This window comes from Marmota marmota, unplaced genomic scaffold (assembly GCF_001458135.2).
Source record: "Marmota marmota marmota unplaced genomic scaffold, marMar, whole genome shotgun sequence".
Lineage (NCBI taxonomy): Eukaryota > Metazoa > Chordata > Mammalia > Rodentia > Sciuridae > Marmota > Marmota marmota.
In genome coordinates this window covers 4633104-4659613 of record NW_025999945.1, presented here as the reverse complement: position 1 = coordinate 4659613, position 26510 = coordinate 4633104, and the positions used below count along the sequence as shown (strand labels likewise).

The 26510-nt window shown below is 41.3% G+C and overlaps 1 protein-coding gene and 1 pseudogene across 2 annotated transcripts in view; both read left to right on the top strand.

Moving 5' to 3' along the window:
* Nucleotides 1–26510, top strand: part of Grid1 (glutamate ionotropic receptor delta type subunit 1) — a 703077-nt gene that overhangs the window by 649499 nt on the left and 27068 nt on the right. For both annotated transcript variants that reach the window (XM_048801681.1, XM_048801682.1), the window contains exon 13: nucleotides 6763–6958. In XM_048801681.1, coding sequence (XP_048657638.1) covers nucleotides 6763–6958 — 196 coding nt within the window. The remainder of the gene's footprint in view (nucleotides 1–6762; nucleotides 6959–26510) is intronic.
* LOC125616452 lies at nucleotides 12207–12356 on the top strand (annotated as a pseudogene).

Sequence of the window (26510 nt, the reverse complement as noted above, 5' to 3'; positions counted from 1 at the left end):
GGAAAGAAAACTGTGGTGGGAAGTTGGAAGAGGGAGGAAGTACCCAGTAGCTGAGCCTCTGAGGCGGCATTCGCACTCAGGTTTGAAGAAGGGCTTTGTGGTCTAGGAGAGCATGTGTTTTCCTGTCATGGGCCACTTGGCTTTCATCCTGGTGGGTCAGTAAGTGTCCTCATGCAGGGTTACTGAGTCAGTTTTTCCCAATTGGGATTTGGATCTGCAGTTACTCGCTGGCTACTCAGAATCGCACCCTGGCTAGGTTTTGGATACAGGGAGCCTGTGTGTACCCCAGCACAGGCTTACTCGGGGCTTTCCAGAAGGCGTGGAGGAAGGTTGCAGAGTAGGAGAAACTGATTTGTGAGCTTCACTTCCTCTGCTCCTAGGCAGGATGACTTCTGCAGGGCTCTCTGTGGGTGGGCTCTTCTTGGCTCCTCTCTTACTGGTGCAAGAAAACACACACCCTAGGAGTCAACTCCTATAGCTAGAATACATGTCCTGGCTTCTCTGCCCTGTCACTCACTCCATTTTTTTTTTTTCTGTAACCCTTGCTCTGCTCTGTTAATCTTCCTGCTACTTTTCCTCACTTGATACATAACATCAGAGGTTACCTGACTCTGCTCCCACCGGCCACTTCAGACCTGCAGACTGTTTTCTTATTGCCTGAAAATTGAGACTGCTTTTCTTCTCTAAAACATTTTAAAGTTAAAAGTGGGGGGAGAGACATGTGACAGAGTGTATGTATGTGGCTGTCAGAGCCCACCTATGTCCCTTTCTAAGAAGTTTACTGACCCCAGCATTATTGTGTTGCTTGGTTGATGGTGCTTGTCTCTCTCTTCCTCAATAATCTGAGCTCCACAAGGTGGGAAGTTTGTGTTGCCCTATTCCTAGCTCCAGGGCCAGCCCTCACATAAACAGGTGCTCAGCAAATAGAATGATGAAAGAAGGAAGGCACGTGGAAAGCCTTGCACTGCATGGGTAAAGGCTGGTAGAGGAGGGAGACATGAGAGAACATGGGGGAGGAACCCTGGGGGAGAAACCCAGGAGGAGTGAAACTCGGCAGTGGATGCTTCATGGTGCTGAAAGATCCATGGGCAGATTGTGGAAGCCCAGCAAGTCAGGCTCAATTGCTTTGTGCAACATCATCTCTTGTAGAATTCAACATGAGACAGAAAGAGAAGACTGCTGGAATGATAGTAAACCCATCTGCTCACTGTAGTTAAGACAGCTTCAAATTATAGGGATGAACTTCCCCACCCTTCTGTGTCTTTTGAGCCACTCCACTATTTTCTTTTCTCCTTCAGAAAGAATAACAGGGCTTCAGGATTTAGATTTGTCAGGCTCATGATAGGGCATCCCCATAGTTGTTGAAATCTGTATTACATATACTGTATATTGATTCTGCTCTTGTTGCAAGTGTATTTATCTCCATTGCCAATGTAAATATTTCTGTTAACATGCAAAGATGTGTTTATAAATTCTGTATTATCGATTTTTCTCATGCTGCAAACACATTTATCTCTTTGTTAATGAAAATGTATCTAGGAAATAGTAAGATTGATTTATGGGGAAAGGTGTGGGAAGGGAGGGAGATGGGGCTGAGCTGGGGGGACTGTCCTTGGCTACAGCTGAAGGAGACCTTGTGGGACTTCTGGGAGATGCATGTGCAATGGGGGGAAACTGCATCAGAGTCAAGGAATGCTTGCAGAGTCCTTTTGCCAAGATAGTCTGATGTGCTCATAGGTGTCAGCTATGCTTTCAGCTAGAGGTGACCCCAAAATCAGCAATCCAGAGATAGAAGCAACCTCTATTGGTCCCAAACCCAGTTTTAGTAGAGCATAGTTGAATGAATATTGGTCCAAAGGTAAATTTGCAGGAGAGGGTAGGTTTTGCCATGGGAGGATTCCAACATCAGATGTTATTCAAAGTGAGAGGCATAGCAAACAGTGATGGGGTAAGCCTCACATGCCAATCCAGACTCAGCTGGGCTCCTGGGGGCAATACTTTTGAAGCCATTCCTCCTGAGCAGTTTCTTTTCCAGATGTTCATTACTTTCCTAGGGAGGACTCTGAAGCAGTCCCATCATTTCCCATGAAACAAAGGTCTTGCCTGCCAGTGGAGTTTGGATGTCTCCATGCTCAGCCTAGGTTTAGACTTCCCAAGGTCATCATGTTACTTATCCTAGGTACCTAAAGTATGTGCTGTTAATAAGGCCACACACTATTAAATGCCAATAAGAAGCATTTGTATGTATCTTGATAGTGAGGTAGAAAAAGATGGATGGGCCTCAGCTTTCTTACTGAAGAGATAGGTGGCTCAATGGGGACATCTGATCCTAGAAAGTGAGTCACGCTGCCTGCTCACACCTTCTTCCATCAAGGTGCAACCACCCCAGCCAGTATCCATAACTCTATCACATGGCCCTGATGATTCCATTTGGGCTACTTATTGGTAGTCTAACAGAGGAGCAGCATTTATTGAACATTGACTATGTGCTGGGTACATGCCTGTAATCATTAGTGTTTGCCAACCCTGTGAGATAGGTATGAATTATGAACACTAATACCTCAGTCATAGATAACTTGCCTCAGTCAGTGGGTCTGGATCCATTAGAATCACAGACTGATGAGTGCCAGCCTCAGAGTTTCCAATTCCATAGGTTTGGGTTAGGAGTCAAGAATGTGCATGTCTCGAAAGGACCCAGGTGTTAGTGAGACTACAGATCTGGGAACCACTTGGAGAACCACTGAAGTATGTCAAACAGATAAGGTGTTCAGAGTCAGGACCCTCATCCAGGTCTGCCAGTTTCCTAGACCTATTTAACTGGTAAAATTGCCAGTCTTTTTAATTGGTAAAAATTGCCCCATGATGTGTGTCCCACATGATCCGTATTTTCTCTGCACACCAGGGCCTTCTCTGGTAATCTCTTCTCTTCCTGGAATGCCCTACACCTTGGTTCTCTACCTGGCTGCTCCACTCATCCTTCTGGCTCAGCTTAACACCTCCTCTTTAAGAAGGCTTCCCCTAACTCTGGCCAAGGATTAACAGCTCCTCCTGTGTCTCTGGGAGCCCCATATGAACCTGTATTTCCATCCCACTTGTATTGTTCAATAATTTTGGTTGATTTCTCTATCATTCACCCATCTCCTGCTGCAAATCCTGTAGGATGCTCACTTTTTATCCACCTTCTAGGTGCCACTGTGCCTTATCTAGTAGACACTCAGAAATTATTGGGAAAATAACTGATGGAATGACTTTATTGGGTTGCAAGGTGTGCCCTATGCTTACAGAAACCCCACTTGTGATGGGCAGGTACATCCTTCATCTCCCTGAGGTGCGAGTGCCTGGATACATGTTAGCAGTTGTAGCTGAAGAGACGGGCTTCAGAGAAGTGCTGAAGTTAGTGTGCTGCCATCACCACCTCCTCCTGGCCAAGCTTCTTTCGCTTTTTCGGATGGGCATCCTATCTGGCTTCAACATCTGTCTTCTGCTGACTGCCAGCATTGGCTTGGCAACCTGGATGGCTGGCTGTCCTTGCTCTCCTTTATTCTCCCCTGAAGCATGGTTTCCTTCCAAAACCATGTACTCTGACAAGAGGAAGACTGCCCAGGGAGAGGATGGCTTTGGTGTATGACTAGTTGGATCCTCTTTTCCAACCTCCCAGATAATCTTGCATAGGTTTATTCACCCTAAAATATTATGGTAGCACCCACTGTGTGTGGCTTATGCTAGTGAGCCTGGAAACCCTTTTTTAAAGAGGGAGTGTGCATCTGTGATAGAGATGTCTCTGCACAGTTTGTGTCTATGAGAGGTGATGGATCAGGCCATGGGGTCTTGGTGGTGAGACTGGGAGAGGAAGATCAAGATGATTTTCTGAGATGGGAACAATGAGCCTACTGGAATAGAAAGGGAAACAGCACCATAAACATTCGGGTTGCCTGCTTGTCATCCAGAGATGCTCCCCAAGCCTCTGGCCATGGGTGCTGTTGTGAATAAATACCAAGACTAGAGAGGAAATCTCCATTTCAAATGCATGGATGAAACAGGAGTGCAGAGCTCCCTGGCACTTATGCATTCATTCCATACTCAGGGAAACTGCAGTAATTTAGAGTAGTTCAGTATTTAGACTCAACTGTGTAATTCATCCTGATGTTTCCCATTCATCAAAGCCTTGTGTTTGTTTGTATTACCATGAGAAAAAATTTTTAAAATGTGGTAAAAAAAAAAAAATTCCCCTCCTTTCATTACAGGCAAATTACGACAGAGTTACAACCCTTGGGGCCCTTCAAGCAAAGGAACATCTTGCTTCAATTAGATATAAATAATGAACAATAATTAGAAAGACTCCTTCATCGAATTTGTTATGTTTCCTTTCATCCGCAATGTATTGAAATGAATTCTGAGCTCTGTTTTTGGGTCATGTAGCAGGAACTGAAGGAATGCTATGGGATGTGCCTCCAAAACAGGAGGAAACATTCCACTCACTGCTGGCCCTTCTCTGTGTCAGCTAGGAAGGCAGCCATCAGAGCTGCATCCAGACCACAGATGCAAAGATGGGTTGCTTCAGCTCTAGTCTTCCCAATTCTTACAATCTACTGGGTACTCAGATGTATGGTGCTACCTGGGAATCATGGCTTCTGGTTTCCAAGCACTGACTGAATCAGGCACTGTTCTGAGAGCTGAAGACACATCCCATTTCATCTTCCTTGGTAACCCCCTGTTATTTAGGCTCTGCTTCTGTTCCTAATTTTAATACTTAGAGAACGAGGCACAGGGAGGCTGCAGTATTTGTAATGGTAGGGCTACGAGGCAAGGCAGGTAGCTGGATTCCAGAGCCCCTGCTTGTCCTCTTTCTGGAATGCTCTCCTCGGAAATCCCAGTGATCTCATGCTACCTGAGAAGGCTCCAAGGTGTGGAGAAAGCAGAGGGAGGTTAGGGATGGGGATGGCTTCCCACGGGGAAAGGCAGCAGCTGTGTCTTCAAGGGGCTCTTAGAAGAGAATAGGCGTATGATTGAGATAAAGGGATTTCAGGCAAAGGGAAGTTGGATGGCCTGGTGACATAGAAGGGGGGTGGGTGGCATTTCTCAATTTAAGATAGGCTCTGGTGCTGTGTGAGGGTGAAACATTTCCAGAGATGAGACTGGAAGATGGAGGGTTGTGTAGGTCAGGCTGGGAAGATGGGTTCTTCTCTTGGGAATGGTGACTCACTGAGATGTAGGGGTAGTGATGAGAGGGAGGAAGAGAGGCTGAGACTTCTAGAAGAGAAATAAGTAAGGAGTGATCAGGTTGGAGCTTGGAGAGAACCTGGATCCCCATGGGGATTTCTGACTTTTGCAAATCTGTCTTGCATGTGACATCTTTAGCACACTGTGCTGGGTACTGCTCTTCCAGGGGTAAGTATGTACTTTGTACAAATTGGTTCTTCCTGCTCTGACTACAGACATTCTCGACTTAACAATGTTTCAACTTAGGGATTTTTGACTTTATGATGGTGTGAAAGTGATAAGCATTTGGTAGAAATTGCACTTTGAATTGTGAATTTGGACCTTTTCCTGGGCTAGTGGTACATGGTATGATCCTCTCTTAGGATGATGGGCAGCAGCAGGCACTGCAGCTCCCAATCATCCATGTGATCATGAGGGGAATCAGGGCTCTCTTGCCAGGATTTTTTGGTTACAGATATTCAATAAATTGCATGAAACATTCAATGCTTTATTCTAAAATAAGCTTTGTGTTAGATGATTTTGCTCAACTACAGGCTAATGTAAGTCTTCTGAGGGTGTTTAAGGTAGGCTAAGCTAAGCTGGGAGGGTAGGTATTAACACATTTTAAATTTAATGACATATTCAAACTAAGATGGGTTTATTGGGACAGACCCCCATCTTAATTTGAGGTGAATCTACATTTCTACTTCCAGAAAGAAGTCTCTTCTTCCATCCCCAGCTCAGATGTCTGTTCTCAGTTGGGGGGGGGGTCTTCCTGATACGCTGTGCCCCTCCAGCCTGCACCTAACACAATGACCACCTCTCTTCCACCTATCCAGGCCCTCAGAAGTGTTTTGTCTAATCTTCACCATCTTTTAAATAATGCCGACATTTGAAAAGCATAAGGTGTCATGTAAAAATCCAGTTTTCTTTATATTTTGGAAAAACAGATTGGTAGAGGTTGGTGATCAAAGTCAATAACTGGCTGGATCCCCAGCCCATCTGCAAGCTTTGAAAGGGATGCTTTTTAATTGACCCAGCCTCATGGTATGTATCTGCCCCACACTAGCACCAAGTGTCAAGGACTAGTCATTGTCAGTCATTGTCATTGTCATGATCATCATGTCTTTCTGACATGGTTCTTTCCTGCCACAGCCTCTCTGGGCATTCAATTTCGAGACTTTCAGTAGTTAATGTCTTGTGTTGCCCTGACTCTTATGCTTTGATGATTTGTCTAGACACCTATTTCTATAGTTGGACTCTGAGCTTCCTGAGAGCAGGAATCATGTCTACCTATTTTATTCCTCAAGCTCAGTGCAGGAACTGGCTTTATATGATAGTACTGAATTAATCTGCACAAAGGACACATACCTATGATATACTGAAGCCAGGCAAGTCGTGCTCTAGGCTGAGGGACTTGTGCTATTGGACATTGGGTGGAGGAATGTGGACTGTGGAACATGGTGGGGCTTAGAATTCAAGAGGGTTTTACAGCCCATTTATATCCCTGCGGTGTGCAGTGTGCAGCATGGACCCATGCTTTGCTGCCTTTCTACATTTCAGGACATTCCAGGACCTGTCCAAACAAGTGGAGATATCATATGGCACCGTCCGGGATTCTGCTGTCTATGAGTACTTCCGAGCCAAGGGCACCAATCCCCTGGAACAGGACAGCACATTTGCTGAGCTCTGGAGGACCATCAGCAAGAATGGAGGGGCTGACAACTGTGTGTCCAATCCCTCAGAAGGCATCAGGAAGGTAGGCAGGAGTTGGTGCCTGGGCATATGTGCTGCGATGGGGTATGGTGTGGCTATCCCTGAAGCCAGATGTACCTGCCTAGAGGCCTTTGAATAGCACTGTTATCTACAAGGCAATCCATCATCATATTCTCTAGGTAGATGCCTGTTCTTGGCTGCAGAAGCAGAGGGGCTGCTTAGTAGGAACCTTCTGAGTTGCTAAGGGATGCTGGTCAGAGGGGAGTAGGCATTTTACCCACAGCCCTGGACCTCTCTCCTCATGGACTCAAGGGATTGTAGTACACAGGTACCTGCCCATCACAGGTGAGAGCACTTGGCAAAAGCAGAAGCAGAGTATTGAGTGAAAGGTGGAGGGAGTGAGGAGAGGAGCTGCAGGAGAGGTGGGCACACGGTCAGCCAGGGTATTGGGATAGTGAAGAACACACACAGGGGAAGGGCTGGCAAGTAGGCTGGGCTTGTCTTCATGGTTGTGCTGTCAAGAAGAGGTGTGCTTGGAGGTAGCATTAAGGACAGCAAGCCTGACATGGAGCATACACTGGGCAGAACCTCTGGGGAACAAGTGGGAAGAGGGCAGAGCCAGAGAAGAAGGGTGATAAAGGTCATCACCCTTTTCAGCAGTGCATACAACTTTGCTCCTTTATTTCAGTTGCTTTCCTACAATAAACTGCATTGAACATTATTATCCCATAATACAAATAAGGATCAGAGATACAGTCAGACTTCTAGTTAGTCTCTGACTCCTTGACTCCTCAGGGTCCAAGCTGAGGTTTTGGCACTCATCTGCCATGTGCTTCTGAGTAGCCCTTGAAGGTCAATGAAGAGGAAGGAGGTAGGATGAAGGCAAGTGTCATAAGGATGATGCTGGTGGAGGCATCTTTCTGTCCAGGTACTCCCAACATGAGGTGGCTGAAGTCATTCATGAGGAGTCCAGAAAATATATGAAGCCTTGGGGCGAGCATTGTAGCTACTCCCTACTCAGCTGCCTCAGTGTCACCTCTCATTCTTACTCCATGCTATGCTCTCCCAACCTCTGAGGAAACTTTTCTCATATACTGTCTGTCTGTATCTCTGTGTGTGTGTGTGTGTGTGTGTGTATGTGTGTGTGTGTTTAGTCTGTCTGTGTTTAGTCTGTCTGTCTGTCTCTCTCTCTTATACTTCCCTCCACTCAGTGACTATCTGACCTTATTGCTTCTAACAATAGCTTGGGGAAAATTTGGGGGTCACCAGGGCTCACTGCCCTGCTCTTTAAGAGGAAAAGTGTCCTAGCAAACTGCTAGCCCCTCCTTCCCAAGAGAGCTTCAGGGTATCCAGAGTATAGGGCCTGAGGCTTGACTGGGAAGCTCATGGGTATCAGAGTGGAGTGTGGCCTCAGTTCTATGGGTCCTGGGACTGGGAACAGGTTCTCAAGTAGTCATTGTTTGAGGGACTTCTCCTTATTGTTAAGCTGTGTTGAATAGCAGAATGTGTCTGGGCTTTAGAGACTGGCATATTTGAGTGTGAATCCCAATTCTACAACTCACCAACAGTGTGAATGGAACATGCTTTTCTCCCTGTCTGGGGCTTCTTAAGAGTTGAAAGAAGCCTGGGCAATTTCCTTTTGGAGGGTCTCCTTAAAGACATATATATATTAGATATTTATATATAAATATATAAAAATGTTATACTTTTGAATGTTTACATTTAGCCAGAGTGATATGATTCAATGTACTGTGATATTCTCATGCTCACAAGATTTATTAGACCCTCTTAATTCTCAGTGCAGCACAAAAGATGGCTCTCTAGTCTAGAGCTGCAGGTTCTCCTTTCTTCCCTGACAGTGAGTCTTTGTAGTTGTAGGTGACCTCATTTAGAGACAGTGAACACAAAGTTGATTGAAGCCTTTTGCAAGTGTGAGGCCTAGGCCGAATGGGCTTTGAGTTCCCTCTTCCAGCCTTCTTTATCTCAGAGGAAGCCTATACTCCATCCACAGAGGATCTTATGAAGATTCATTGCAACTTGCTACAAGAAAAAAAAAAAAACAACACTTCTTCGGAAAGTTAGATACTTTATCACAAGATACTTTAAAGAGGGGACATATACAACACATATAACCAATATTCAATTAATATCAAGAATATATCATGAACTTATAAATCAGTAAGAAAAACTCAAACAATTTAATAAAAAAAATGGGCAAAAGATTTGCACAGGCCTTTCACAGAAAAGGCAATACATACGGCTGCTAATCATAGAAAGAGATGCTCCAAGTCATTAGTGATCTGCTAATGCAAATCAAGACCATAAAGATATATCATTTTACACCAATTAGACTGGCATAAAATGAGAGGTGGTGAAGAGGATGTGGAGTAACAGGTGCTTAATTGCTGGTGGGAGTGTATTCAGTACAACTACTTTCAAAAAGAGTTTGTCATTCTCTTATAAAATAGAATATTGTGTACCTTACAGCCCAGCAATTCAAATCCTGTGTATTCACCCAAAATAAATGTCTACATGCACTCCTGGAGACAAAAAAAAAAAGTAGCATTGCTTATAGAGCCAAAACCCTGGAGGTGATCCAAATGACCATTAACAGCGTGAAAAATATTATATGCAATGAAATGAATGAACTACAGCTGCATTGAATAATATGGATGAATCTTAGCAGAATAATATTGAGCAAAAACTCATGATAGGCCATTTCATATGGGTCAACTAATAAACAATAACGTACACTATCACACCCTTTTAAAAATGTATAAAACACCCTCACATACACATCCACAGTAATGATAAAATACAAGATTCACCATAGTGGTTGCTCCAGATGGGATATGCTGAGCAACAGGAAGGAAAGAAACATATTGTTGGATGTAAGTCAGAGTCAGTATTAGGTTTAGACTAGCAGGGGTTTTATTTTTATTTTTCATTTCTCATTATGATAAGTAGTAAATGATTTATTTATACAAGAGGGACATGCCTGCACAAATGGACAGATGCCTTAAAGCAAGTGTTGTGATTAATACCATTTTGTGCATCTACCTGCTTTACCAAATAAATAAACCTAGACCAAGTCGGGCGGAGTTTGGCTCCCTGTGCAAGCCATCCCTTTTCTATTTTGCAAGATCTACATGCCTGCCCTGGTTACTTGAGAAAGGTAAACATACAGCATTAAGCTCCCACCTAGAGGTTGATAAATCTGGAGTCGGGTCATCTGGTAAATGCCTCCTTCTCATCCTGCTCGCCCCTGGTTTCTTGATGTCACATCAGAAATTTATCACCATCTGGTGTTATTTAGGATCTCACTGAATTAAAAAAAGGATATATTTTATACTGAATAAGTCAGTATAAAAGTAAATAATGAAGGATGCAAATAAAGGACTCCTTACCAATACCTATAGCTTCCTGATGCAGCATCTGATCTCTTTCAGTTCATAGGAAGTGTTCCTTTTACGACATAATCATTTTATATACCCTGACCTGGCTTTGAGGTCACAGACTTTTCTCTTGCATTTGACTCTCCAAGGAAAACCATGACTCCCAGCACTAGACAAATGTTAAGGTTTTTATAACTAGTGTCATAAAAGCAAGTTTATAGTATTGTCAGAAAATGAAGTGTACTGCATTTTTTTTAATTAGAAAAAGTTCTTGGATGTATTCTAGAATCTTCCTTCCTCATGAGCTACTGGACTGAAATGCTTCCTCTCTCCTTTGTCTATAGAGCTGTCCCTCCCGGCATCCCCAGGTAATAGAGTCAACCATCTTATAAGTTCCTGTGCAGCCTGAGTAAACCAGACTGGAGATGGTCATTCCCTAAGTGAGGACAATGACTTAAATCCAGAAACCAGAAAGAAAAAGCCAGCCAGTGGGAAAATGGGCTTGAGCCTAATATTTCAGGTAGAAGCAGTCTCTCCAAATCTCAGAGCCTGCTTCTGTGCAGTGCAGGCATCCTGGCAAAGATGAAGAGCTACCCACCATGGGACTTCTGGAAAATTCTTTAGCCACAGAAGGACAATCGCACTTCTAATTTTCAATGGCTCTTTGGTGACTCTGTCCCTCAGTGTGTTTCTGCTTCTTTGCATAGTCTGCACTTGTACTTTTATTTTCCTTCCACTTTCACACCAAAGTAGCAAGATATGTGCCTGGCTTTCATTTTAAAAAGCCTTTCCTTCCTTCCATGTGTCATAGCAAAGATAATTTAAGTATGTGATTTTATCTTTTGATTTCCAAATTATTAAAATTATCAATTGGGAGAAACTATGAAATACAGATTGAGCTGGAAGTGGTTCAAATTTGTATGATAATAACTGTGTCACATGAAATCAGACTTTAATTCTGCTGGTGGGTTTTTTCTTTTCTTTCTTTCTTTCTTTTTTTTTTTCTTGTAGCTTGATCAACTCTATCAAGTAAAACCCAGCATAACCCAATTTCTGTGCAGTGCCAAGCCGACCTGGACTACCAATTGATTAAGCCTTTCCATAAATCAGACCTAATATTTAATAACATTGTCAACTAGAATATAGTGTTAATAGTTTAAATGTCAATCTTTACAGCTCATTGAGCTCTTTAAATAAATAGATGAGTAGCTTGTCTCAGACCCTGTGGCTAGAGATAGTATTTTTCAGAAGGAAGTAGCTTTTGAGGCCAGCAGTCTTCACAGAGGATGGTTTTTTCCACTCAGTGAATATCGCTGAGGTCATAAAGTGTGAATGCAAATGCAGAGAAAAAACGGGCCCACAAATCTTATTTATTTCCACCACCGATCTAACGCTTGCCCTGGCACCACCTCTCCTCACCAGCATTTGTTCCCAACCTCTTCCTTTCTGCTCCATGAGGAAGGCTTCTTTCATTGCCCACAATCGCTGCTGAGTGTCAGGGACAGTGTTTGTGGCAGGAACAGTGGTCCTGGAAGGACTGCAGTCTTCCAAGGAAAGATAGGAACTTCAGTTCCCCATTAGCACCCTCCATTTGAAAGGAATGTGGCGTGGAGGGTGGCCTTGTGTTAGGCAGCACCTGGAGTGGCATCTGGGAGTTCTATTGAGAAGGGGAGATCTCTACATGGGATGGTACTTCTTTGTGTTTGGGGGAGTTCTGGATTCAAAGATCAGGAAGGTTTGCCCCAGATAATGGGAAGGGTACAGTTCTGACCCCTCAGCAGCTTTCTGCAGTGGAGACAACAGCAGTGCTCAGTGGCAGTGTGTCTCAAGACCCAAGTTTCATCCTTTCTCTGCTTCCAAATCAATGTGGTTTGGGGATTCCATAGCCTCTTTCCTAGCTTTGCGCAGTGGCAGTATCGTAGCCAATGAGGTTTATCCGAGGCGCGATTATTGCTAATTGAAAACTTTTCCCATAGCCTCTTTCCTTCCCAGCCATTCATGTCAGGTAGTCTTTCGTCCTATACCTTTGGTACCTGCTTAAAAGCACTGTTTCCATTTTACAGATTGATGGTCTCTTCTCTTTATTGATTCATTTATTTATTCACATATTCATCCATTCAAGAAATATAGTTTCAGTCGTTTTTTGCCTAAGAGTTAGGAAATGTGAGTTTAAATTCCACATTCAACCTGATTTGATCTATGGCTTTGAGCAAGTAAATTCACCTTTCTGAACCATCTGTGAGACTTCAGAAAAGCCTGCCCAGCTTAGATATGAGTTTACTAATGCATAAAGTCGAAAGCATCCAGTGTGGATTGCAGCCTAAGGTATGCATTCAGTAGATATCAGCACACTGTCTTAGCATCTACCATATGTTCAGAAAATAAGATCAAAGGAAACAAATGGCATTTAGTGTTTTCATTCAATATTGTTGACATACAGTAAGAAGCACACATTTAAAGTTGGCATCTCATGAGTTTAGACAGTTACATACAGTTGTATAATCAACCCCCCAAATAAGGTATGGAACCTTTGAAATTTCCTTCTCTTTCTAGACACCCAACCCCCCACCCTGAGGCAAGCACAGGTGTCCAGCCATACAGATTAAGTTTACCCATTCTTGTTGTTCACATAAATGGACTATATAGAATAGATGTATCTGTGTTTGGCTTCACTCAACAAAATGTCTATGACATTTACCCGTGAAGTTGTGGATATCAATATTATACTATGTTTTTCCTTTCCTTTTTTTTCCTTGAGTAATATTCCATTTTAAGAATAAATCTCTAGCAAGAGTCTATCCCAAAATACAAAGGAATGGGAATATAGTTTAGAGGTAAAACAACCCTGGGCTCAATCCCCAATATAAAAATATTAAAAAGAAAAAAAAGAAATCTTAGTTTGTTTATTCTCTAATTAATGCATATTTTCATTATGAATAAAACAGTATGAATATTCTTCTACAAGTCCTGTGTAGAGATATGTTTCCATTTTTGCTAAATACAAAAGGGTGGAATTCCTGGGCAGTAGGGTGGATGGCGGTAGGGTAGATGTGTCTTCAATGTGGTGTGAAAGTGCCCTTCAATGTGGTGTGAAAGTACCTCCCATGTGGTCATGCTATTTAACCCTCCAGCTTGTAATACACTGCTTATGTAACTGTAAGTCCCAGTTACTGGGCGTCCCAACCAACATTGGCATCGCCAGTCTTGGAATGCCTTAATTGTAGCCAATTTTAACTTTTTGGCAAAATTATAGCCAGCTGAGTGAGTGTGAACAGATAACCTCATCATTGTTTTAATTTGGTAACTGGGGATATTGAGAACTTCATGTACTTATTGACCATTCATATATCTTCTTTCAGAATGTGAGCTTCAGTCTAATTTTACAAATTCACCAAATCTTTTTCTTTGCTGATTTATATGAGTTTTTAATATATTCTGGATGTAAGTCCTTGATGAAATATAAGTATTGCAAATACAATTCTCAGTCTGTAATTTACCCATTTGTTTTCCTAATGGTGTCTTTTGAGAAGTAGAAATTTTTAATTTTGATAACAAACTATATATCAATTTTTCTTTTCTTTTATGGTGAATACTTTTTGTGTCCTGCCTAAAAGTTTTACCTAATCTGAGTTCACAAGTTTTTTTTTTCCAGAAGTTCTTACATTTAGTTTTTATGGTGGTTCTGAAATTAATATTGCATCTGGAATGAAGAATTGATCCTGGTTCACTTATTTCTATATACACATGTGCAATTGAGCTACCATCATTTGTTCAAATTTCCTGTACTTACTTGAAAAATAGATGAGTTAACTTGATTGTAAATCAACAGGTAGATATGCACTAGTCTATTTCTGGATGCTCTACTGCTTCATTAATCTGCCTATTGTTATGACAATACAAAGCAGATCATAGTAGTTTTATAATAATTTCTTAAGTTAGGTAGTATAAGTCTTCCAGCTGTGTTCTTCTTTCACAAGATTGTTTGGGCAACTATAGATCCTTTGCATTTCCATTTAAATTTTAGAATCGCCTTGCCACTTGCTTTAGAAAACAAACTATTGCGTTTTGATAGTTATTACATTTAACATGCAGATAATTAGAGGGAAAATTAATATTTTTATAATAGTGAATCTTCTGATCCAAGAACACAGTTTTTATATCCAAGGAAACTTACTTGACTTCATTAATTTTTGCTGTTATTTTTATATTTTATTGATCTCAGTTTTATGTCAAAAATATTTCCCTCTATTTACTTTGGTTATAATTTGCTCTTACCTATAGCATTTTAATGTTAGTGCTTAGATAATTCATTTTATACTTGTTTTCGTCCTTTATATAGAAATCAGAGCTATACATTTACCTCTAAGCACCATTTTATAGCTCCATTCTTTGAATTTTGTATGATGTGTTTTCATTCTCAGCTCAAAATATGAAGTCTCTAAAAATAACGATAATACATTACGCATTTCAAAAAAGCCAGAAGCAAGGATTTTCCAAGTTTTCACCATAAAGAAATGATGTTTGAGGACATAAATATGTTTAACCTGATTTAAAAATTACACAATGTATACATGTATCCAACATTACATGGGACACCCACTAATTTGTATAATTTTTAGATTTTTATGTATCAGTTAAAATAAATTAAAAACAAAACAGAAATATTAAACAGTTTTTTAAAAAATGAAGTCTCAGACAATTTTTCTTCATGGTATCCCTATTGAGTTCTGGAGGATGGCAAATGGCTGCGGTTGAATGTGGCAAAGCGTATGGAGTGGCTAGGGTTGTGGCTCAGTGGTAAAATGTTTGCTTAGCACATGTGAGCCACTGGGTTCAATCGTAAGCACCGCATAAAATAAATAAATAAAATAAAGGTATGTGTCCACTTACAACTAAAAATTAAAAAAAAATTTTAAAAAGCACATGGGGGCACAGAGTGGGGAATTATCCACCTTGTGAGATTGGAGGCGCCCTTTGATGATTCCACCATGTACACACATATTCCATATGCCTATTTGTCCTTTCTGTTTTGAAAATAAAAGTATGAGCATATGAAAGAAAAGTTCTAAGCTGGAAATGAAGTATACAAAAAGATAATGGAGATAGCAGGGGTAGAAAAGACAGCTGAGTTCCATGTGGACAAAACCCAGGGGTGTTTCCACTAAATATATAGTTTGGCTTTCAGGAGAAGGAGGACAGTAATATTTTCATTGCTTTGCAATTGTCTTCTAGGTTCTAGATGCTGTGGACAAGTAAATGTGGCGGAGCCCTCTTCACATGCTTAAACTGTGCTCTAGCCCAACTCCAAATACACTTAAATGTCCCCCAATCCATTTGCACTGTTAAAATAAAAAGCAGTTTGAGGGAAAAAAGTCTTTAGGCTATATGTTTATAATTTACATGTAATATGTAACCATTAAGAAAAGCTTAAAATATTCCAGAAAGTAAAAACATTAAAATAATCAAAAGAAATCCAATTAACATCTTTTTTCCCCCTCTACCTAAATGCAATTCTGGGAATTCTTTTGCATGTTTATGTCTAGTCTTTTTTTAAATTTCTATGAAAGTTTTCTATAATTATGATGTCATAGAAAATATATTTTATACTTCATTTTTCTGACACTGTTGTAAGACTTAAAAAAATCATTTAGTGGCTAACTAATACATCAAGTAAATCTAAACTAATTTACCTAAGCATTCCCTTTTTGATTGTCATTGGGTCATTTTCAAAAACATAAATAACAGTGTAAGGAATTCAGTTTCTACTTATATTTGTTTAGGTCTAATTCCTAAAACTGGAATTTGATGACAAAAAGGACATAAATGTTTATAATTCTTGACAAAACATTACTGAGTATTATCAAAAGCAGGGCTTTGAATGAGTTACATTCTTGTGTTTGAAATTTAAAAAAAAATTCAGATTTCAGTGTTTTGTTTTTTATCCTCCCATCAAATCCTTGTGATTCACATTTAGGAGAAACTATTGTACAAATTGGTATTGTCTTCTTCTCTTCTCATGTCCTTCATTGTATTTCTTTCTTTCTCTTTCTCTTCACATATATACATATGTATTTGTGTATGTCTGTATTTTTGCCTCAATTTACTTTACTATTGTTAGAACTTGAGTAGAGCTAAAAATAATTTTCTTTTCCAGCTTTTTTATGTTGGCCCATATTAGACATTGCCTTCAGAAATTGTGAAATATAAATTGGGGTGAGTTTGAGGAAATAGAGTAAGATTGTGATTACAAGTCTTCCACTCTTCAATGTGGAGTGATGCACAGAAAACTTTAAGTAACATATTTCTGCAGTGATTCGCTATTTGAAATATCAGGTCTTTGTCAACTCATTTACTAGTTCTGAGCTCAGCTAATACATAAAAGTGGACTTGACTCAGTCTAAAATTGAGTTAGAATTGATGTCAGGTCAAGGAGAAGATGAAGGCTGATTAGGGGCTGGGTGTTATCCTTTCTTTCCTTGCTTTACCAAGGGTTTTCTTTCCCTCTCTTGGGGACTTGTGTCCATGTCTGGACAACGGGGGAGTTTAATTTAATTGTAATGGGCTACTTTAGAAAGGCCAGGGATGGATCCGATGTGGGTTAAGTTTCTCCCACTCATTAGGTCAATTGCAATTGCTCATTGATGAGGAAACTGAGGTCCCAAGAGGGGCAAGGACTTGCTAGCATTTGAGCCCGAGTCAGTACCAGACCCAAGATTTGAACTTGGGACTTTTCTTATACCAGCACCCTTATCCTTATCCTTTGAATCTGTAGAAATGGAGAAGTGGTGCCGTCAGAGTGAAGCCTAAGCTGTGCCTATCAGCCACTCACACATACTCTAGTTGCAGGACCCTGAGAGGTATCTTCTTACCTTTATGCTCACAGTTTGTAGCATCACCTGTATTTGGTCTGTCAAGCTGGTTGCTGGCAATCCCAAAGCTTTGTTGGAAATACTCACTTCCCCTGAGTTTTCCTGTACTTCCCTGCTGTGCATCCCAGAGCACAGTTTCACTAGATGTCATCTCAGTGCCCTGCTCTATCTGTCACAGTCCAGTTAGACTTGGAGCTCCTCTGAGGTGGAAGCTGCCTTTTATTTATTTGTCTGTCCCCTGGCATGACCTTGGGCAGGGGATGGCATGGGGATAGAGTACATGGGCAATCAAAACCTCTTATCCTTTAACAAAAATCAAACAAAATAAATGTTTAACAAATAAGAAATGAAAATGAGTGGGAAATGAGCCATGAGCCTCTATCTTTTTTTTAAGAGAAAGAATTTTTTAATATTTTTTAGTTCTCGGCGGACACAACATCTTTGTTTGTATGTGGTGCTGAGGATCGAACCCGGGCCACACGCATGCCAGGCGAGTGCGCTACCGCTTGAGCCACATCCCCAGCCCAAGCCTCTATCTTAAGTAAATGAGCAGGGTTGCTGGGGTCCATTTGCAAGGACAGCAAGAGGGGTGAGGACCGGAGGAGAGGACAGGAGAACTGTGTCCTGGGCCTTGGGGTTTTTGTCAGTCTCTCTGGAGCTTACCATACAATTGACTAAGTTGGCCCATGAATAACCCCTTACTGTTTAATTCTGTTTGATGGTGATTGGTTTGGGATAATACAGTCCAAAGATCAAGGAAAGCCCCCTCTGAGCCTCCCTTATTAAATTACTTCTCTTTGGGTTTTGAGTATTGCCAAGCAAATCTCGTTATGAATTCTTCAATTACTTTCTTCTGCGATTTTCATAATTTGGTAGGGTAAGCTCTGGACTCAAACCAATATCCGTGCCATCGTGCTAACTTTCATTATTTTCAAGCTCCTCATTAGAGAGAGTGGGAAGATGTTGACTCCCCCTAACTCTGATTTTATTTTGTCAGATTTCCTCTGCCCTATAATTTGCTTTGTACCCAGGTCCGATATGCTTCACCTTAGCTCTGGCTATAAATGTGGGCTGATTCCAATCTATTTGTTCCACTGAATATTATTGCTTTGAATTTTATGACTGAAGTTTTTACATTTTGAGGGGAATTGTTTTGTTATTTGATTACATTAAAACCAAGAAGCGATTGCTGATGAAAACAATTTTGATTTATTGCGTCAGCCGTTTTTGCTTAGCTTATTTTTTTAAAATTTCCATTTTGTTGGCATAATGTTGTTTGTCCAGGAAACAAAAGAGAGAAGGAGTGGCCTCCATGACATCTATAAAGAAATGGGCATGTGTGTGGCGTTGTGTTTACGCACTCACTCTCCACATGGAGGGCATTTTATGATATTTCCATCTTGCAGATAAGGGTTGCCAAACTCCAAAGAGTTAACCCATTTGACCACAGATCATCCAACTCTTTCTAACATCCTTCTGTTTTGTTTTTATTGCTCCTATTATTATTATTGTCATGATAATAATGGTTGACCTGTTAATGAAAATCCTTGGCATTTGGTATTTCTAACATGTGAAGAGTCTTCACATGGAAGAGGACTTGGAATTACCCTGAATGGCCCAGGTTCCATACCTCCATTTGTAAGGGTAAAAGAAATTGAAGTTAAAGCGTAAAAGTTAAAGGGTAAAAGACCAGGTGTTGTAAAGTTTCTAAGCTGCAAGGTCTGAGTTAAAATGTAAAGGATTAGGTACTGTTAGGTTTCTATGCTACCTGCAAAACCTGAAATTTCTGTAGCTGTTAAGACAATGCTTGGAACTGCCCAGTAAATATTTCCCCTGACTACTTGGTTGTTTAATAACTGAAGGGCTCTGTGTAACTGGTCACGTAGTCATTTAGGCCCTAAACCAATCAGTTTGAATGTGTACTATCCTTAGGAATGACCTATCACTCCAGCCTGACCTATTCCCGCCAATGAATGAACTAATCATGTTTAGGAGTTGTTGTTCAATTTCCCCGCGCCTCATGATGATTTGTTCTGATGTATACAAAGCCCTCCGCCCTCCCCAAAAAGTGTACTTAAGCAGTGCTCAGCCCCTGCTCGGGGCTCTGGGCTGCTTTCCCTTCTTGAGTGGGCACGGAGCCCCAGCATGCTGGTTCAATAAATCCCCTTCTGACAATTGCATGAGTGGTCACTTGGTGGTCTCTTTCTCCGACGCTTCGCCTGACCCTTACACATTAGTTAGTGGGGAATGAGATGAAGACAACTTTCAAGAAACTGCAGAGACTTCAGTGTTCCTGGGCTGTGCGGTAAGGCCTCCATCAGGGCAGGGTTTGATCTAGTGCCCTGCCAGGCCCTTCTAGTGGTGAACTTTATGATTCCCCCACTTGACAGCTGTAAGTCCTAACAGGTAGATCCCAGAGCTTATCTAGCTGTGTAGGTTGGCAGTCCCTTTGGATCTTTTTTGGTCAGAGTGTGACTTGTTTGTAGCTTTTCAGTGTGCTGTAAGTCTGTAGTGTAAGCTCCGTCTCTCAAGGATGACATTTTAGCAAAGGCCATAAAAGAATACTTAGCCACCAGTGGAGTTAGAGAAGGATGCTCTTCAACATAAACCCCTGGAGGTGGCCTCCCAGCCCATTAAGGGATATTCTTTAATATCAATTGTGAGCTCATGAAATTTTGCTGCTTCTCTCTCCTTTCAGGATGTCAGAGTTCTAATTCCCAACAACCCTTTATGACAAGAGAGACATTAAGTGGAGGTTGATTCAGATGGCAAAACCACCCTGGCCTCGGGGTGTAATTTCATGGGTCTCGCTTGAACTTTATCTCAACAAAGTCAAATGCTCATTTTGGAAAACCGAGTGTAGTTCGGTTTTGGTTCTTATCTATCTATCATTTGCTGGCGTTATGGTTTGGATGTGAGGTGTCCCTCAAAAGCTCATGTGTGAGACAATGCAAGAAGGTTTAGAGGAGAAATTATTGGGTTAGGAGAGCCTTCATCCAGTCAGTGAATTAATCCTATAATAGGTATAACTGAGCAGTAACTGAAGGTTGGAGGTGGTGGGTCATTGGGGGCATACCTTTGGGGTACATATTTTGTATCTGATGAGTGAGTGGACTCTCTCTCTCTCTCTCTCTCTCTCTGCTTTCTGGTCATCATGTAAGCTACTTCCCTCTGCCATATTCTTCCACGTGGTATTCTGCTTCATCTCAAGCCCCAAGAAATGGAGGTGGCCTTTTAGGTACTGAGACCTTTGAAACCATGAGCCCCTAAACTTTTTCTCCCCTAAAATTATTCTTTTCGTGTCTTTTAGTCACAGCAGTGAAAAAGTTGACTAAAACAGAAACTGGTACCTGTACCAGGAGTGGGGTCATTGCGGTGATTAACCTGACCATATGGATCATAAGCTTTTGGAGCCTCTTGAAACTGGTGGGAAGTATTTTGAGATATTTAGCAGTGTAAGCTGGAAATGCTTTAGATTGTTGTAAGTGGAGCTTAATGGGCAATTCTGGTGGCAGCTCAGAATACGAGAATGCCAACAGGACTGTGCACAGTAAAGACAGGGCTTGTGAGGTTTTAGAGGAAAAGGAGGACACTATTGATTATTGGAATAGAGGCCATTTGTGTTGTATATTGGCTGAGAAGTGGTCTGCATTTTGCCTGTGTTCTAAGACTTTCTGTGTGGCTGTTTTTAAAAGAGATGGATTTCTTCATCTGGCAGAAGAAATTTCTAGACAGCATAGCATTCAGACAGGGCCATGGATATTGCTGATGGCTTTTAGCCAAGTTTATTGTGATATTCAGGAACAAAAAAGAGAGCAGAAACATTTGAAAAACTTGGACTTGAAAGGTGTGAGTAAACGTGGGGCAAAGAAAGTTGCAGTTGTTAAAGACATTACTGCCACTAAAGAAATGGTAGACTTTGCCTAGAGACAAGAAAGATGGCTCCAGGGCATATCAGGAGCTGGTAAGACCCCACAGTCTCAGGCTCAAGAGAGTAAAAGTAAAAATTCTCTTGAGAAGAGACCAGTGGTACATACTTCTTAGGGCCTAGGAAGCTTTCTCAACGTGCTCAGCCACCCATCCATTCAGAGGCTGCTGCAGCTGTGGTCCCTGGAGGCTTTACTACTGCTCAAGATGGCGGCAGATCTTGGCGTGAACCATGGTGGTGCTGGTTCTGCAGGAATGCAGGATGCTACAGTTAGGAGGTAATGGAGGCTTCTATACCAAGATTTCAAAGGAAGGCTTGGGAGGCCAGGAAAAGTGAAGCAGTGTCATAGATCCCTGCAGGCAGCCCGAGAGGGCAAAGTGTGGAGATGTGAGAAGGAAGCCAAAGCTGCAGGGAGATCCCTGAGATTAAGAAATGCCAATAAATGGGATATGGTCCTAGGAAAACTTTGATAATTGAGCAGAGAGAAGCCAACAGAAAGGCCATTTGGGCTGCAACCAACCAGGCTACAGGGGTGGATCTACATAAGCCCTTTGGTGAAGAATCTGGATGCCATGTGCTCCAGATGCTGGACACAGAACTTTAGCATGTCCAGCTGGATTTTAGTCTTGCTTTGGTCCCATCCCTTCTTTCTACACCCCTATTTTCCTGAATACAAATATCTACTCTGTACCTTTATGTATTGGATACTTGTAAATTGCTTTTGATTTTTACAGGGGTTCACAATGCAAGATTGCCTTGAGCCTCAAAGAAGACTTTGGACTTGAACTTTTAGGCAATCTTGGAATGGTGAAGACTATGAGGACTCTTGGAAATGGACAAAATGAACTTTGTCTATTTTGAGATGGTCATAAGTTTTTGGGAGCCATGGGCAGAATCTTATGGTTTGGATGTGAGGTATCCCCCAAAAGCTCATGTGTGAGACAATGCAAGAAGGTTTAGAGGAAAACTGATTAGAGTATGAGAACCTTAACCCAACTGGTGAATTAACCCCTGACAGGATTAACTGAGTGGTAACTGAAGTTGGGTAGGGTATGCCTGGAGGAGGTGGGTCATTGGGGACCTGCCTTTGGGGTATATATCATGTATCTGGCAAGTGGACTCTCTCTCTATTTCTGCTTCCTGATAATCGTGTGAGCTGCTTCCCTCTGCCACATTCTTCTGCCATGACCTGCCTCACCTTGAGCCCTGAGGAATGGAGCTGGTCTTCTATAGACTGAGACCTCTGAAACTGTGAGCTCCTAAATAAACTTTCCTCCTCTAAAATTGTTCTTGTCAGGTATTTTAGTCACAGCAGCAGAAAAGCTAACTAAAACAGCCAGGTTACTTGACTCTTGAAAAATAAGAATAGTGATACTGGGTCTTTCCAGAATTATTATAAAGATTAGAGGTAAGGTCAAGAGATTATCACTATGCACTTCAGAGTATATTTTAACACCTTAGTACTCAAAAGGTGAGCCTTGCTCCCACTTGGGAATTTGTTAGAAAAGCAAATTCTTAATCTTTGCCACTGGCACCTCAAATAGGGCTTTAATTTCCAGGATATACAAAGAACTCAAAAAGCTTAAAACACACACACACACACACACACCCCAATCAATAAATGGGCAAAGGAACTAAATAGACATTTTTCAAAAGAAGAAATATGAAGATAACAAATATATGAAAAAATGTTCAACATCTGTAGTAATTAGAGAAATGCAAATTAAGGCTATACCAAGATTTCATTTCATGCCAACCAGAAGGACAATTGTCAAGAATATAAGTAAAAATTTTGGTGAGGATGTGGGGAAAGGGTACACTCATACATTGTTGGTTGGACTGCAAATTAGTACAACCACTTCTGGAAAGCAATATGGAGATTTCTCAAAAAAGCTAGGAATGGAACTACCATTTGACCCAGTTATCCCACTCCTCAATATATAACCAAAAAAGTTAAAATCAGCATACTACAGTGATGTGGTCACATCAATGTTTATACAAGCACAATTCACAATAGCTAAGCTATGGAACAAACCTAGATGCACATCAACAGATGAATGGAAAAAGAAATCATGGTACATATACACAGTGGAATATCACTCAGCCATAAAGAATGATCTTCTGAAATTTGCCAGTAAATGAATGGATCTAGAAACTATTATGCTAAATGAAATAAGCCAACTCCCCAAAACAAAGGTCAAATGTTTTATCTGATATGTGGATGCTAACCCATAATGTAGGGTGGGGGAGAATAGAAATTCAATGAATTAGACAAAGGGGAATGACAGGAAGGAAGGGGGGATAGGAATAGGAAAGACACTAGAATGAATTGGACATAACTTTCCTTGTTCATTATGACTACACCACAGTGAATCTCCACATTATACATATCCACAAGACCCGGATCCTAATTAGAATAAGATACATTCCATGCCTGTATAAATATATCAAAATAGAATCTACTGTCATGTGTAACTAAAAGAACCAATTAAAAAAAGAAAAAAAAATGTAAATTCTTGGGTTTTATTTCAGGTCTAATAATCAGTAGCTGGAGATAGGGAGGTTAGCAATTTGTGTTCTAACATGCCCGTGGGGTGATTCTTATGCTCTCTTGAGTTGGATAACATCTGCTTAAATCAGTGGTACTTATTGTTATGATTATTGTTGTGTTAGTATTTGATTTATTCTTAGGTTTTTAGAAAGTGACTCTTAGCCACAGGCCAATAGTGCCCATTGATGCTGTCCCTGGAGCTCAGCATATGGAGGAGACAGCAGGGTCGAAAAAGGTGGAGGGTGAACTTGGAGAGGCAGATGGGACATGGCTGGCTCAGCTCATACTGACCAAGCCCTCAGGCCTCTCAGATTCAAGACTTCCATGGTTCAGATTTTCACTTAATCATTTCCACATATTTATTTGTCACTAACTCTATGCCAGAAATCACATTAGGGGGAATGGATAGGACATACATGGTCAAAGAATTTATATTCTTTTGTTAATGTGTGTGTGTGTGAGTCAGCTTTTTTTTGCTGCTGTGACTAAAAGACCTGACCAATTTTAGGGAAGGAAAAGTTTATTTGGGGGATCATAGTTTCAGAGGGCTCAGTCCATAGACAGCTGGGACCATTCCTCAGGGCTTGAGATGAGGCTGAATGTCATGGCAGAAGAGTGTGGTGGAGAGAAGTGGCTCACATGATGATCAGAAAGCAGAGAAAGACAGAATCCTCTTGCCAGATACAATATATATACCCTAAAGGCACACCCGCAGTGACTCACCTCCTCCAGCCACACCCTACCTGCCTTCAACCCCCACCCAGTTAATCCTATCACAAACCTAATTCACTGATTGAATTAAGACTCTCCTAACCAGATCATTTCTCTTCTAAAAACTTCTTGCATTGACTCACACATGAGCTTTTGGGGAACACCTCACATCCAAATAATAACAGTTTGCGTGTGTGTGTGTGTGTGTGTGTGTGTGTACCTGACACACAGGAAGCGCCTGCACAGTCTGTCCTGTGCTTTTTCAGATGTTTGACCACACAGGCACCCGTCCTCTGTGTTCCCTGAGTTTGTGTATTCTTTGGCTATTTCACTTCTCTGGGATAGCATTTTTCATTCTGTATTCTTTTTCCTTTATAATCTATTTTGTATCTCAGCAAACCCGTTTACTCTTTCTTTTAGATCGTTCTTAATTTTTTCCCATTCAATAACCCTGATTAGATTATTGTTTATTATGGTCTTTGGACGATTTAAAATTTTGACAAATCATTGGAAATCAATGTGTCCCTTTGCCCTGCTGAGGAGCTTGTTTATGGCTTCTAGTTTTGCTGATAGTGTACATTTCAGATTTTAAAGAGGCCGCCACTGGTTCTCCCATGTTAGTTTTTTCTTTTTCCTTTGTATGAAACCAGATCTTTTTTTCTTGGGGATGTAACAAACCTCTCCCATTAGATCAATCCTTGTTTTACTAAGATTGTTTCTCCCAAGAGTGCCAGATGCCCCAGAGGGGAATGCAGCCATAATGCCTTCACAGGATCAGGGGCTAGAGGCAGAAGTCATTAGCAAAATCTTGTTAGCAAAAGTGCGAAACAAAACAAAAGAAACCCCGAGAACACAAGGGGTTGCTCAGGGGGCTCCTTGTGGCATTTTAGGCTCCTGAGCTTGAACATAGCAGAGGGGAGAACCACCTGTTGTCAATGAAATCTGGGGAGAAATGTAAGCTCTGGAGATAGCCGATTCCATGACTTTGGGCATAATTTTTTCTAATCCTCAATTTCCGTGGATGAGTGGAAAATGGACACAGTTTTTACTATGAAATTTATCCTGATCTTTCCAGAAGGATGAATGTGAAAGCACCAAGTAGAGAACTTTTCAGGAAGGTATTCAATGTGGTATGATTTTCCTTCAGGGTTTGTTTTTAGTAGCCCTGGTCTCTCCATTCTCTAACTTCCCCTCTTCCATTTAGTACCCCAAATCAAGACCCTAGAGCCTTAATACTCTCTCCTTTTCTAAATCTGCTTTCAGGAGAAGAGCAGGGATTAATTGACCCAGAGGTCTATACTGTCATGTCTCAACTTTCGCAGGCATCAGGATCACCTGGAGAGGTTATCAAACAGACTCATGGGCCCCCTCTCTCTTCTGCAGTGCGTCTAGTATGAGACCTGATAGGTTTATATTTCCTGTCAGTTTTCCAGTGATGCTAACGCAGCCCTTCCAGGGAACACACTTTGAGAAACACTAGTTTATAGCATAGACTTTACAGATGTTAATGCTAGAGAAGACCTTAAGGATTGTCTGGGATCCTCCTATAAATTGTCAGTAATTGGGCCGAGACTGTAATCCAGTATAACAGTCTTTCTAATTTACCAGGGTGATGATGGAGGACAATTTCAAGTGTTATTTATCCCAAGGCAATTGCATTCTAATCAGGATCCAAACTTTATGCTATAAGATGATGTTGGTGATGATTTTCATGATCATGGGGATAATGTGTTATTGTTTGAGTTATTTAATGCATCGGGCACGTTTCACACTGCCTTTTCCTGTGGCAAGCATGTGATAGGGGCATGCTCCTTCCCCTAGGTGAGGCCAGTCAACTCAGAGAACTCAAGCCACTGACCAGGGATTCTAAGGAAAAGCCTGGACTGCTTGTCTCCTAATTGTTTCACCAACATACTGTGCTGTGCGCTCTTTTTTAAAAAAAAATTTTAATTTTAATTTGTTATATATGATAGCAGAATGCATTATAGTTCATATTACATATATAGAGCAAAACTTTTCATATCTCTGGTTGTATACAAAATAGAGACACACCATTCATGTCTTTATACATGTACTTAGGGTAATATTGTCCATCTCATTCCACCATCTTTCCTACACCCATACCCCCTCCCTTCCCCTCC